This window comes from Sturnus vulgaris, chromosome 18 (genome assembly GCF_052056855.1).
Source record: "Sturnus vulgaris isolate bStuVul1 chromosome 18, bStuVul1.hap1, whole genome shotgun sequence".
NCBI lineage: Eukaryota > Metazoa > Chordata > Aves > Passeriformes > Sturnidae > Sturnus > Sturnus vulgaris.
In genome coordinates this window covers 12902861-12916839 of record NC_142260.1, presented here as the reverse complement: position 1 = coordinate 12916839, position 13979 = coordinate 12902861, and the positions used below count along the sequence as shown (strand labels likewise).

Below are 13979 nucleotides of genomic sequence, written 5' to 3'. Positions count from 1 at the left end.
GATCCAACAGTGGCAAGGTTATATAGCAAGTTTGAGGTGGATTCAGTGATCAAAAATTTGCAGTCAAATCTTGTTGTGTTGCACTGTTTATCATTTTAAGTCTTTGAAGGAGCAGTGAAAATGCAAACAGTATTGATACACATTGCTCTTCTGTGTGGTCTGCTGTTCAAGATACCCAAATTAGAGAAATACATAAGGAACTTTGAGTTCAGATTTTATTTTGATGTCAAAACTATGATGACATTTTCACACATTAAATGAACATATTAACTGTGATACACTATGTGAAATATTTTTCCAGTTGTGTAAATTTTTACTTAGATAAGAAGAGCCTGATGAAGTCAGTGTTCATTAAACTTTCTTTATTGATGTAGAAAACCTTACTTGGCAACAGAACTTGTTGTAAAACAAAGTATTTAAGGTTACTGCCTCTGAAGACTTTTTCTAATTTAAATATTTATGAATGTAAATAGCTTATTGTTGGGGTGGGATTTTTTCAGGTCTGTGGTATAAATGTGTTTTCAGATTCCTAGGCTAGTAGTGACCCACCAATGACTGCTATAAGAGAACCCAGGTGTGTTTACCTCAAAGAGAAGCATTTATAATACTGCTGACCCGTTCAGCATGGCTGAAACTGGAAACTGTTCGGCAATTGCATTTTTCTTTTTCTGTATGTATTCAAAGCACTTTCTGAAGCCTTGAAAAGTAAGTAGTATGCAAAAGGATGCAATGTGTCAACTGAGTTTTGCTGTTAGTGGAAATTTGAACACAGATTGAGACAGTTTGTCACTAACCTGAGTGGTGGTAATTAGTTTGTATTAACATGGATGTCAACTGAGAGTGTCATATAAATTTACATTTTTAAGATTATAGTCATGACAGGAAGTCTATAAACACTTTATTTTCTGGGCAGGAAAGGTAGTGCTGTGATCTTGAATTTAGTTTTTCTGCTTTATTCTCTCCTACACACATAAACATTTCCTTTACTTGGCTTTAATAGAGTTATATTATTTGTTATAAAAAAGCTGATTTGAGCCTCTATTTCTTCTTGTGTCCTAAGACAGAAGTTACCAGTATAAAAAAAAAATCTAATTAGAAAAATGATGTTCTCTCTATAGTTATGGTCACTGAATGGGATTTTCATTTTACTTATAGAGGTTCTTACGAAAATAAATGTTACTTAGGAGTGAGTCAGCGCTGAGATAAAGATGTTAGTGCCCTCCCACTGAATATTCTTGTTGACTGTCTCCTTTGGGGAATCTGTTTGTCAGGAGTTTGAGCAATAATACTTCCATTTATCTTTGAATCTTCTTTTATTGCCTTGTTTCACAAAGTCCCTGTAGTAGTCCTGTCTTTGAAACAAAGCCTACAAATTAGTTTTTACTAATCTACCTCGCTTCTCAATGAAAAGTCTGTTGCAGTAAGTCCACACATAAGTAATTTCCTTTAAGTTTACTGTATTGATTACACTGCATTTTAATCTTCTCAGTCCATGAGTGTTGTTGCAAATACCTGACCAATATTTTTGCAGTTGTCTGGACAATTCTCTGTTCTCTTAAAGAACTGAACTTATTTTGAATCAATGTTTGAACATCCAGAACCATGTTCCTTCAGTTTTCAGCCTACTTTTTCTTATTTTTTCCTTTGCAATGGCCATTTATCTTTTAACTAGAGGTGTGGATCTTTTCTGCATACTGTGGCTATAACGTTAAGTAAAAGAATTTCAAGAGCAATGAGTTCTTTTATGAATGGAAGAGGATGAAACTCCGACATTTTAACTGTTCTTATGAGAATCTTAAAGACTTTTGAGTTGCAAAGCTCTAGGAAATGGCAGTGCTCCAGCACCAGCAAATACTTCTATATATAATATTTAAACTCCAACTAGAAGAAAAGAAATATTATGCCCTACTCAGATTTTATGGGGAAGCCTGTAGTCTGATGGCATCTATGGTTTTGTATGATCGATTTTATCTATGGTTGAGTATGATCTAGAAGAGACTATAATGGAGATACCATAAGCTCTGCTAGTATTATTTGGTTTATGATAGATTTAGAACCTTTTTTTTTAGTATCCGTAAATTAAATGGTAGGTGGTCAAAATTGAGGTGAGAAATAATGAATGAGACCTTTCAATTTTCTCCAGTGTTTGAGTGGTCCATGAGAAGCAGTTAATAGGAAGGAGGTGATGTTTATTACCTCATTATGTTAATTTGTGTGAAAAAAAGGAAGGCAGTTAATTTTCTCCAAAGAGATCTTGTCTGACTTCATCTTGAGTTAGCCAGGACTTACTGTGGATGTTTCCCTTTTGATTCTTCATAATGTTATTCAGATTATTTTTGCTATTGGCATTCCTTGAAGGAGGTATCCTCTTTGTCTTGGAAATCATGTGTTATACTTAGTTGCTAGAAAGAGACAAATATTTCCTGAAAACATGCAGCTTTGCCATGAGCTTTCCTTTCACTCTTTCAGGTACATGCTGCGTTGTTTTCAGGATACTTACTGTTTTCATGTATCCAAACATCAAATAATTCTTTTTCAGAAGGAGTGTGAGCATGGACTTCTAAAATAACAGGAAGGAAGTATAAGACATTGTTTTGTTGTGAGTGAAGTGCTGCTTGAGCTCTGGGGTTCAAGTTTGAAGACAGTAGCTTCTCACCTCCTGGAGGTTCTGTTGCTCCTGTTGGATGTTGATCTGGAGCATGGTTGTTTCCTTCCTTTTCTGCACTTAGTCAAGTAAAGATGACACTTGAAGGAAGCTGAGCTAGGCTGCTGGAGTGAGAAAGCAGAGTCAGTTCTGAAATTGTCGTCTTAGTTTCTGTGTATTCTTGTCCATACATCAGTATTCTCATTCTGCCTTGTACTGAATATAAATGCTTTAAGGCAAAAATAACCTTTCTCTGTCCAGCACCCTGCAGAGGGGACTTCTGTTTTGTGACAAAGGTTTCCAAGTATTGTGGTATATAAATAGTTACATATCTGTGCTGGTGACCATGATTCTTATCACAGCACCTCCAAAGCCACATGCAAATAATTTATAATTGGAATGACCCGTTTATACTAGAGGTTCTCAAAACTGAAGTTTTCTGCAGGATGTCCAAAATAAAGAGGAATTGAAAAGGGTCTGGAAAAATTAATTCTTGAGTTCTCAAGTTGTATGAGTTTTTTTGTAGAATGCAGCCAAAATACCAAGTTTGGAAGGGAGTATTAGTTGCATCATGAGATAAATGATGAAATACTTGTTTTGGAAAAGCACTACACACACACACATGGACATAGTAAAAGCTTGTATTGTTTTTGTCTGTTTTTCACTGGACTTGTAAAATGAGTAAGGTGACATAAAGCTATCGATTTGCATAATGTTCTTTATTGTAGAAACAACTATTTTTTTTGTGGGAAACATGCTGAAAATATCTTTCCATGTGCAAATTTTATGGCTAATTTTTCTCTGTCAGCAGCACAGTGAGCTTTGTAGTGATAGTTGTAAAAAAGAAAGGAAGATACAGAAACTTGTGAGAGTCAATAAATTAATACAGAATAATTCTGAAAATGTTCTGGGAATTACAGAACACACTTTTTTCCTCATGGTACTTAAGTGTTACTGGGGCATATTGAGAGTTGTTTCAGTTGATCATGTAGTTCCTGTGTATTTTTTCTGTCACTCTTATCTAGCCTGATGTCCTGGCTGCACTTATTGTAGATTTACAGAAGAGGCCAGCCAGGCTTCAGCTCTGTGTGGAAGTGTGTAATAAAATGTGCATCGAATGTGTATCGATGCAAAGTATATTTATTTTTGGATGTATCTACTAGGAAACTAGTTAAATGGATTCTCATCAGATAGCACTGTTTAAAATACTTGGCTAAAATCATACTTTAAGAGGGATGTTTTTAGTGAAGTTAGCATTTGAAGTTAGTGCATGAAAATGGAAAACATTTTCAAAACGGTTTTGACTAAGATACGTGAAAGATAGTACTTCAAGTATTTATTATTACTTTAAATAGTAATATTGTCTGGTTTTACAGTAGTAGTGTTTACATGCAGATTTGGAAAAGCAGACCCCATTTGCTTATGGTCCTTGACTTACAACCCATTGCTCTCTGCTGTGACATACAGTCGAAATAAAAAATAAAAGGTAAAGGAGCATTTAACAGTGTAATGCCAACAAAATGTCATACATCTTCTACAGTATCTGCATCTGTGTGAGTTCCATCACAAGAGGGAGAGAAAAGAAGGGGACTGGGAAGAAGACAGGACAGGAGGTGATATTCATTAACAGCTTGCCAGTTGAGGAGGCAGAGAAAGTCACACCCTTCAATTGTCTGCTTGTTTTGCTGACTTCTGTAGTGGGCCCTCCAAAAACAGATCTTAAATTTTGTATTGACTGACTTAAAACACATGCAATTTGTTTGAGAGTACTGCATAACTGTTCTCTGTTTTGAAGCTGGCGCTGCTGAGTGATTAGACTGTGGTACCAGGAAATGAAAAATATCTGTGGATTTGGATCTGAATGATGGCAGGATATGAACTGAGGCATGGTGAAGAAATTCCTTCAGATTTTACTTTTTTTCTCCTTCAAGAATTAGGTCTCTAGACAGAAAATAACTAGAATACGTGGATGAGAGGAAGGATAAGTTGATGGCTACAGCTGCACAGGAAAGAATCTTCAGATTGTAGTTCTTGCACATCTGCCTGAACACCTCATCTTCCCACCTGCATCATGGCTCTCTGAAGGCATATCTAAATGTTACCAGCAGCCACAAGTATAGAAGACCTCTCACCAGCTTTTGTTTTGCATCTTTCTCTACTGCAGTAGAGGAAGGAAAAGCTGCAGCTGCTATATCCAAAGGGACCAGCAAGGGAACAGGGTCTGTCTGCTGCAAACGCCTGCAGATGTGCAGATTTCATTTCACGGTGGTACTGGGTTACTTTGCTGTTACTGTTCTATCACATAACAAATGGTAGCGCTTCAGGAGACTGTTTAAGATGCTGTGTTATAATAAAGCAAGATTCAGTGCTTTCGGGTGACTCAGCTTGTAATGACGCTGTATATGTTCTCCTTTTCTGTTGTGACAGTATTAGTCTTTGCACCTCTTGGGGAAAACTAATAAAATTCACCAGAAAGTAATCTAAGCCCTTTAAATTTTAACTTGAGTGAGCCTGTGTTCTCAGAAAGGGTGATAATTAATATATGTAGCTACTCATTTCCTCCTCATCTAGTACTGTGTGTCTTTAGTCAGCCTTTTGGCTAAGCTTTCTTATTAAATATTTGAATTTGAGTTTGCAAACAGAAATGCAGACTTTTTCCTATCACACAAAATATTACTAGCAATTGAAGATCACAGTTGGAGTATGGGAGATATGGTTTTGTTTTCTTATTTTGTGTTTTATACTGTTGGGAGTAGTTTTGCACAGAATTAATCTGGGTGAAGAGATGATTAAAAGGTTACGTTACTAAAGTTATTGTTTAAACAGGTATCTAAAGTCATGCAAATATATGCTTGGATTTTTTTTTCAAATATTTTTTCTTTTTCTCAGACTTCCTGAGCATGTTATCTTCATTGCAATGATGTTTGATGATGCTCAGCATCTTAGGAAAATAATTCTCTAATAATTGTGTTTTAATAAATGACAAATTCTTCTGTTTTAATAATGTCACTGAAATAAATAAATATTGTTTCAGGCTCACTCTGTATCAAAATTACTTAATGTCCAATTGCTGTAAAACCTGGCAGCTAAGGCTTATCAAAAACATGTTCATGACTTTTTTGGGGTTGGCTAATCATTATTAATGAAGAATTAGATTTTTACTTGAGCCTTTTTAAAATTTTCATTGCATCTTAAATATCTCAGTTATAATTGAGGAAAGACGTTTCTTCTGAGGTAACAGAGGAAGTCAGCTTTTCTTGTTAAGTCTGATGATTAGCTGAAGTCATTCAGACACTGAAATTTTAATTTCCTATGGAAATGTTAATAATGGTGTGCTTGAGTCATAATGTCATTAAATCTAATTCCAGACAACATTACTCTTAGGAAAATGAGTGAAATAAATAATGCATACTGAAGCAAGGTCTGCCAGTGCTGTCTAAAAGCAGGTGACAAAGGTGTGGTTTTTGTTTGCTTCTCTTACCTCTGATGCAAGAGCAGAGGGGGCAGGGGCTCATCTGTGTTCTCTAGCATTGGAAATACTTGTCAGGAATCTTTCTGGCTCTTTTTCTCAGCTGTGTGCAGTGCAGTGTTTGGCTGCAGGTTGCACAGGAGGCAAGGAATGCCACTTGGCATTCCTGAGGAGGTCTGGGATGTGGCTGCCTTTGCTGTGGATGTGTAAAGGTCAGAGTGGTTGGTTTGCCAGTGCCTGGACTGTGCCAGGCTTTTGAGGTGAACTGCCATTGATGACTGAGAAAGATGTTATGTACTTTAAGATAAATGGTAGATGTCTTCAGGTGATGTATTCCAGTATGTCCTGTGGAATCAAGACAAGTTAGGAGCCTTTAGAAAATAAGTGAGGAGTGCAAAACAAAGCAAAGCAGAAGTAAAATGCCTTTTTATATGTTTTCATACAAAACCTGTTCATTTTTCTTCATGCGTTGTTGCATATTTAGCTGTAATCAGAAAAATCGAGCCCTTGTGAAGAAAATGCATTAGAAATTATTTGAGGCTATAAGTGATTATGATTGATGGGTGCTTCAAAATATGCTCATAGCAATCTTTTTTCTCCTCTGTGTGAAATGATGAAGAGATGGTTGATAGTGCAACTTACTGAAATTCTTGGATATGCAAACTTAGTGATTATACAGATATTTTGACTGTATACTGATATAATTTAGTAGCATCCTCAGTGTATCAGTGTACAATGTGAAAAATGGTAAATAATGGTTGCATTATGTTAAATTGTTGAATAGACCTATACTGGAAAATCATTTTATATTCTGCTTAATACGTGATCTGAGAAAGTTGTTTTCCTACAAAATGCCAACTATTAATTTATATTCTCTTTGTGATGTAAATTGTTAGACTTGGTGTGTAAACAACTTTTTTATCATTTCATATTCTGTCAAGAGTACTTCTGGAAAAAATTAGTCCAGTTATGTTTTACCTATCAGTCCTTATTTTTTTAAATTACAATTGATAACTTTTTACATAAATGAAAGACATGTACTGTATAGAACTGATAGGAGAGATCTTTTGCTTGCGACTAAAATTCTTCTTTGCTATGTACTTAATTTGATTGTTTTATTTTCTTTTTAATAGGTGCCAAAAAAAGACAGGTTTTATGGTGTAATGTATTACCATTATCAAAAATATAGAACTTTAAATTTTCACTTGTTTGTTCAACTTTATTTTCAGGCAGGTAATGTCATCCTGCATAATATCTTTTAATCCCTTTATAATATTTTCACTGACAAGTTCAGCTCTTGTATACTTGAGCGAGCTTTGGATGGGAATTATTCCTGTATAGATCAGTAGCTGCTCATAATTTTCATAGTGGTGTCATCAGCATCCTATTGGTACTGGGTCTATAGATTTGTATAAAGCTTGTTTACCTTGCATAGGTTCAAACCATTTGCAAGTTTACTGCAGGGAAACCAGTAATGAGGCTTTGCTCTACAGGGTAACCTTAACTACATCTTGCCACAGACATTTTTATTTTCTAGAAGTTACTTTTTAATTCCTTTTTTTTTCCTTTTTATTGTAAAGTAATTTCATGCTAAACATGGCAGTATTTTTTTACCGATTGACGTTAGGATGGCATCAGAACATACAGCCCTCTAGTAAGTAATTTCATTTTTAGAGTTCTTATAGAAATAACAGAATGCAAATGAAAATTGCAACTTTTCAGCATGGGTGTATAGCATAACTAGGTGTCTGTGGAGCATATGTGATTCACTGGATTTGTAATATTATTTTCCCTTCTGTAACGCAGTGATTTTGACAAGGTGATTAATAATCAAAATGCTCTACTTTAAAAACAGCTATGTCTGGTTTACTTTACAGAACTTATTTGCAAAATATTTTGAATTCTCGTAAGGGAAAGCAAAAGTTATTAGCATACTAAAGCCTAAATATTGCTTCTTCTAAATTTGAATAAAATAGTATAAAAATGCAAGAATATCTTGGTCTCATTGACCTCTTATTTTCTTAGTTCTAGGATAGTTTTTCATATTTGCATGTGAATAGCAGCAAAGTGTGTGTTTTAATAATGTTTTCTTCTGAGACTGAGTGTGTGTAGTTATTTAGAAAAAAAAGTAGAACTCTTCCAGCATTTCTCTAAAAGTACATTTCTCTACTAAAAAATCTTTGTTGCTATCTCACAAGTAACTTCTATCATGTCTCATGATGCCAATGGTTTTTAACAATCTGGTTTATGTAGCTCAATTTAAAAAACCCTGCCTTTGGTCAGACATGTAAAGCAAGTATACTGTTTTGATTCTTGTTTATTTAATAGGAATTGAGGACAATTTCTTAGGTTGTTGTGCCAAAATTAAAATAGAAACCTTTCTGTACATGGTTGATCTTGTGCATTAGGTAGGACAAAGTGGTAGGTGCAATAAATAATTTTGAGATAAATTGGGAGGATACAGGATACTTATCCATTTTAAGTTGCATCTGGAGTCAACCAAAGAAACAGGGCTTAGAATGGAAAAATGTAATGAAAATTTGTAGATGCATGATTTGGACTTGATCAAGGGTAGGCAGACTTGGACTTTTAAAATTTATTCTGAAATCTTTATTTAATGGCTTTGAGAAGCTGCAGATGTTTCAGCTTACATGAGTTATGTTCATTCAACAAAGGTGACTTCTGGCAGTGCAGAAGAGGAGAAAATGACCTTGGGAAATGATCTGGAGTAAAACCTGCTGACCTCTGTGCAGGGGCCCAGACAAAATGAGAATCTCCTTCCCCTGGCCTGTTCAGGTAGCTACAGCCAGACAGTGCCGGGGAAATAAACCAAATATTTTGTTTACAAACATGTCTTACATGCTGTTTACTATTCAAACTCTACTTTGAATTTAGATTTCTGTCTCTTGAATTATATCCCTATAACCTTTGAATCATTCACAGATTATCTTTATAGATTAATTAATTCAAATCCATTATACACAATTTATACTCTTATTTTTACTCTTATAAAGTAGCACATAGTATTGCTTCTACTTCAGAGAATTTAGAGGCAACAATACTGAAATTCTGCTTTGGGTGCCCAAGCAGAAATGCCTCTTTTCCTGGTTTTCTGAAGAGGTTAGCATTTGGGTTTAGAGCTTTGCAGTGCATTGGAGGATCATCCACATGCAGCTGTTGAGGTCACAGTGTGTCTGGGAAGCAGTTCTAGAGCTTCTGAGTTTTACACACAGAAAATGAGAAACAGTGTGACCTACCTGCTTGGTTAGTGAACTCCTGAGAATCACAGGAGCTGGGTGGCCAAAGTTTCAGTGTCCATCTGTCAGTTGAGTGCATTTCTCAGTTACTGTGTTGGTGTGGACACACACATTTAGAGAGCTGGGGAATTCCAGCTTGGAAATTCTTTCCAGGCCTGGATTTCTCCTGACTCTCAGCTCCATTCCCAGGCTGACAAGCTGACTGCAGCTTCAGTTAGGGAGGAGTCTCCCAGGGTGAGAACATGGTGACAAACAGAGTGGAATTCATCACCAACATTAACCCCTGGTGTCTTTCCCGTGGGACACATCCTGAGGTGCTGTCCCAAGGATGTTTTTCCCAATTGTCCAGGGAGCTCCTGTCCTGTCCTGGCTGCACTAACACACTTTAAATCCGGGCTGTCTGTACAATAAATTGGCCTTTTTTCCCCAAAGAGCTCCGTGTGTATTGCTGTCCTTTCTCTTTCTTTGCAGTGCAGTCACCACATGTTGGATATTGCAATTTCCAGTGTTGCTTCACTTTTGGAAAGAAAACTTGAAGGGATTGGTTCGTTCCTTAGGATTTGCTGGAAGAGCCAAGCTGAACATGAAGCCATTTGAAGTGTCACGATGCCACTGAAGGGAACAAGTCTGGCATCCCTGCTCCCCCCACAGCACCATCTCCCTGAGCTCCTGTCCCTCTCTGACTTCTGCAAGTCAGTTAAACTAACATGTCAGGAAACAATGCAGCTTTTTCTTCTGTTTTAGTTATCTGGGCCATGTTGCTAAGTTTAATTGGCTTATGGAAGTACACAGTAAACACCTGTGCTGAGAGAAATTACCTGCAAGAGGGAAAGCACACATCAGACAATAATGCCTTATTACTCCTACACCTAACACTTAACATCTTGTGCAACGTAGTAGTCTAGTTGATTGGTCTGGTACTAATCTTAGGTAAGTTGTCACTCTTTGTCTTTACCGTGAGAAGATGATGTATGCCTGTTCTGAGTTACAGCTTTTTCACTTGCTAAAAATAAATGTTAAATACTGAGATTTGTAGGTTCTAATATAGTTGTGGAGAAAACATGCCTTAATTTTAAAATATTTGTTAATTCCAACATTCATACTCATTTTAATCCTCGAGCCTTATCTGTTCCTCCCATTTCATCCAGGCCTAAAATAAAACTTTTACATGTTAATGGCTTAACACATTGCCAGGTGCACTGGACATGCTGCTCTCTGGATATACATCCATGCTTCCTCTTGCTCTTCTGGTTGTTCCACCATGGAATGAGCTCACAGCAAAAGTGTGTTTTTCCTTGACCCTTGTTTTCAGGGGAATAAACTGAACCTGTGAGAACAGGGCCAGTGTGCAGCTAGAGCTGAAGCCGATAGTGAGCTGTTTTCAGAAACAAGGAGCTGGTACACTGAAGGGCTTCAGCAGCTTATCTGTCCTGAGTCTGGACACCTCATGCACTCACCTCTTTGATTGCTTGCACTGTGTTGGACCATCAGACCAGAAGCTGAGAATAATTAACACAGCTTTCCTTTTCCAGGATCCTGCACTTTCAGCTTTGGCATCATAGTCTGAGCATTCAGAAAGAATAACTGGCACAGAGGTCTTACTTTGAAATCTAACGTGTTTTTGGAGGTCCATGAGAGTATCAATAGAAGAATCTTTCACCCAGGATTATCTTCCTGTTGTTTCATTGCAGAACTTGAAAATGCCATTACTGCTTAGTGCAATGGTAGAATTGTTGTAATTCAAAAACCCAACCAAAGATTTTTTTTTTCCTGAGACAGGGAAATGGCTGAAGACATTTTATCACTCTTTCCCCCCGCTTCCATCAGCTGGTGACCTTCCTTCTAACATAGAAAAAATTTCAGCCTTCAATTGCTAAAATCAGCCAGAACTTAAGTGACAGAAAATAGGATTTTTTGATGGTAGATGTTTTTTTACTAATAGGAAATAATGCTACTTGAGCAGCTTGTAAAAAAAACCAAACTAGATTTAAAATGTGCTGCTTCAGCTTCAAACTGTACAAAGCATTATTTGTATTTTGATTTTTTGAGATGTTTATCTGAAATGGAGTTAAAACAGTGCTCCTGAAAGTCTCCCCTTCAAACAGCCTACTTGAGCAGTTGTGTCAGTATACACTTTTGGCCATCTAAATTGAAAACAAGACTTTTGCTGAGAAGGTCAATGTAACTACTTTCCTTTTGATCTTGCATCCTTGTGGGGGCCTGGGTAGTTGTGTAGGAAAAGTTTTCCTGAATGAGTCAGTGCTCTGAGTCATAGCATGAAGCCTGTACTGCTGTAGACTAACTAATTGGTAACAGTCTCAAATGTAATTAAAGCACAGTTGTCAGCTCTGTGTTACTGATTGACATCCCACTGAAGTATTTTGTTTTTAGCAACTTAGATTAATTGTTCTTTGCTGTTAAAATTTGTGTTTTAAGATGTTTCTGTTAAATAGACCTGCCATTGCCATTATCTTTTACTATCCTCTCTGATTTTTATAATACTCAGTTTGAATTTTTTCGGTCTGTTAGGTCACATATTCAGTAATGATGCTTTTTACTATGCATGTGCATTTAGAGATGTTTTGAGTCCTTTGAGGACTTTAAAGTTTTTGTTATTAAGAACTGTCCTATTAGTACTGATTAATGTTTTTCCACTGTTCCTAAACACTTTAAAGCATCATTCAAAGCTTTTAAAAAACCAAAAATTAAAAAGAAATCTTTTTTTTTGTCTTGTCTTGCAGATTGTATTTTCAATTTTGCTAGTTTTCACTTCTGATGTTCATCTTATGTTGTGCCCTGCTTTATAATAATAAATGACTTTTCTTTGTTTGAGTTGGTGCCCACCATCTCCAGGTAATTAGCAGTTTTTCCAATATCATGGGAGCCTTTCTCCTGTTCTTCAGTTCCTTTGTGTGTGTATTTCTTACCATCATGCACCTTGAGGCAAGGGGCTATATGGGGGACATAGGACAGGAGATGTCTTGAAGCTGTCTCTTTCATTAAGGAAAATAAAACAACCTTAACGTATTGGGAGAAAAGCAAGGTTTTATTTTATTTATTATTATTTTTTAAATTTATTTATTTTGTTATTTGCATTATTAGAGAAAACAAACCTTGCTGGCTTTGTGCAGGTCTCCTGCTTGTTCCCACTGAGAACAGAGGAGTGAAAACATGAATGGATGGTTGCAACTGAGTTTCATATTTCTTGAAACTACTGAGACAGTAATTTTGCACTAAGAAAGATCAATGCTACTTCTATATGTGATGAATAGTGAAGCTGGGGTTGTGAACAAATGTCTTTTTAGAGATTGGAGCAGGTAGAAGATTCTTTGATTCTATATTCTTTTTCAGTTTTTTTGTCTCACTGAAGCTCTTCAGCTCAAAAAGATACTGCTAAATCACAAGGCTATTAGAATTACAGTTCTGTTACAGTACAGGAGTGTACCTGAGCAGCTGTCCGGTCTCTGGCAGTGCTCAACACCAGGTGCTAATGGAAGCCTAAAAGGAGAGGAAGGGAGAGAATGATTATTTTCTACCTTGTAGAACCTTCACCTGACAACAGTAATTGAAGAACTTCCTTGCAGGGGGAAAGATGAGGGTTGTATTTGTATCATATCATTAGCATGGTGTTTTTTTCAAGTTTGGTCTCTCTCAAACGTGTTAAATACTAGACCTCTCCCCACAACGTTATTCATAGTTTCAATATTTGCATGAAAGGCACTTTTTTATTTGTTCGAACTTGATGCTTGATAATATCATCAAGTTCCCTGAGCTCTTGTATTTTTGAGTTAAGTGAATCATACCATCTGCTACAGCTGTATAAAAACAATTTTAATAGTCCTCCACAGAAAACTGCTGGAGCCTTTGGATGTTTTATTGGACCAGAGAGATGTGTCCTAAGGGAATCCTTTTCCACATTTCCTATTTTCTTTTACTCATCTAAGCCCAGTTTCATATAAAGCAGCAGTGATGGAAGGTGTTCTGTTCTCTCCTGAAATGATCAGTTGGCTCTGAAATTTGTTCTTTGAATGTGATTTTATTGTTTTTCTGGACTGTAGATTTCCCTCATATCAACTTTCTCCTAGGAATGCAAGGCTTACTGATGCAGTTCTTTTTCAGCCTCCTTCCTTTTGAAAGGATTTCCTCCTTCATGCATTTTTCCTTTGTTGTCTTTATCTTGGTTTTATCTGGTTTTGCTCCTTTTCTAACAGTTTTTTATGTTTCCCCACTTTACTCTTATTCTCCATCAAAATGTTTATTAATTTGGTTTTGCATGTTATCTAAATATTAAAAACTCAGTTTTTAAGTAGGTTTATGGCTGTAACTCCTTCATGCATGTATTTGTTCTATTTCATCAGTTTGTGAAGATGCTTAGATGTTTTGAATATGGTCACCAAAATAATATTTATCCTAGAGACTAGCAATAAAATTAGTTCTTGAAGAGTAAAATGCAGCATATTTCAAAACATCTTTTTCAATTTGAAAGAAACACTAAAGATCTAAAGCAAAGCTTTCACCTGCCTTACAGTCACTGAGGAGAATAAAGCTCTACTTGGAAGTAGTCTGTTTCTAAATAAAAATAGATAAGTTGAGCTTATCTAGATAAGTT

General features: G+C 36.2%; 1 protein-coding gene across 6 annotated transcripts in view; it reads left to right on the top strand.

Moving 5' to 3' along the window:
• The window catches only part of METTL15 (methyltransferase 15, mitochondrial 12S rRNA N4-cytidine), an 89371-nt gene that overhangs the window by 2593 nt on the left and 72799 nt on the right, over positions 1-13979 (top strand). Inside the window, exon 2 of one of the 6 annotated variants that reach the window (XM_088175689.1) lies at positions 8789-8909. The exons of the other annotated variants lie outside the window; for them this stretch is intronic. Within the exon in view, the coding sequence (XP_088031815.1) occupies positions 8880-8909 (30 nt within the window). The 5' untranslated portion in view covers positions 8789-8879. The remainder of the gene's footprint in view (positions 1-8788; positions 8910-13979) is intronic. 6 annotated transcript variants of the gene reach the window in all.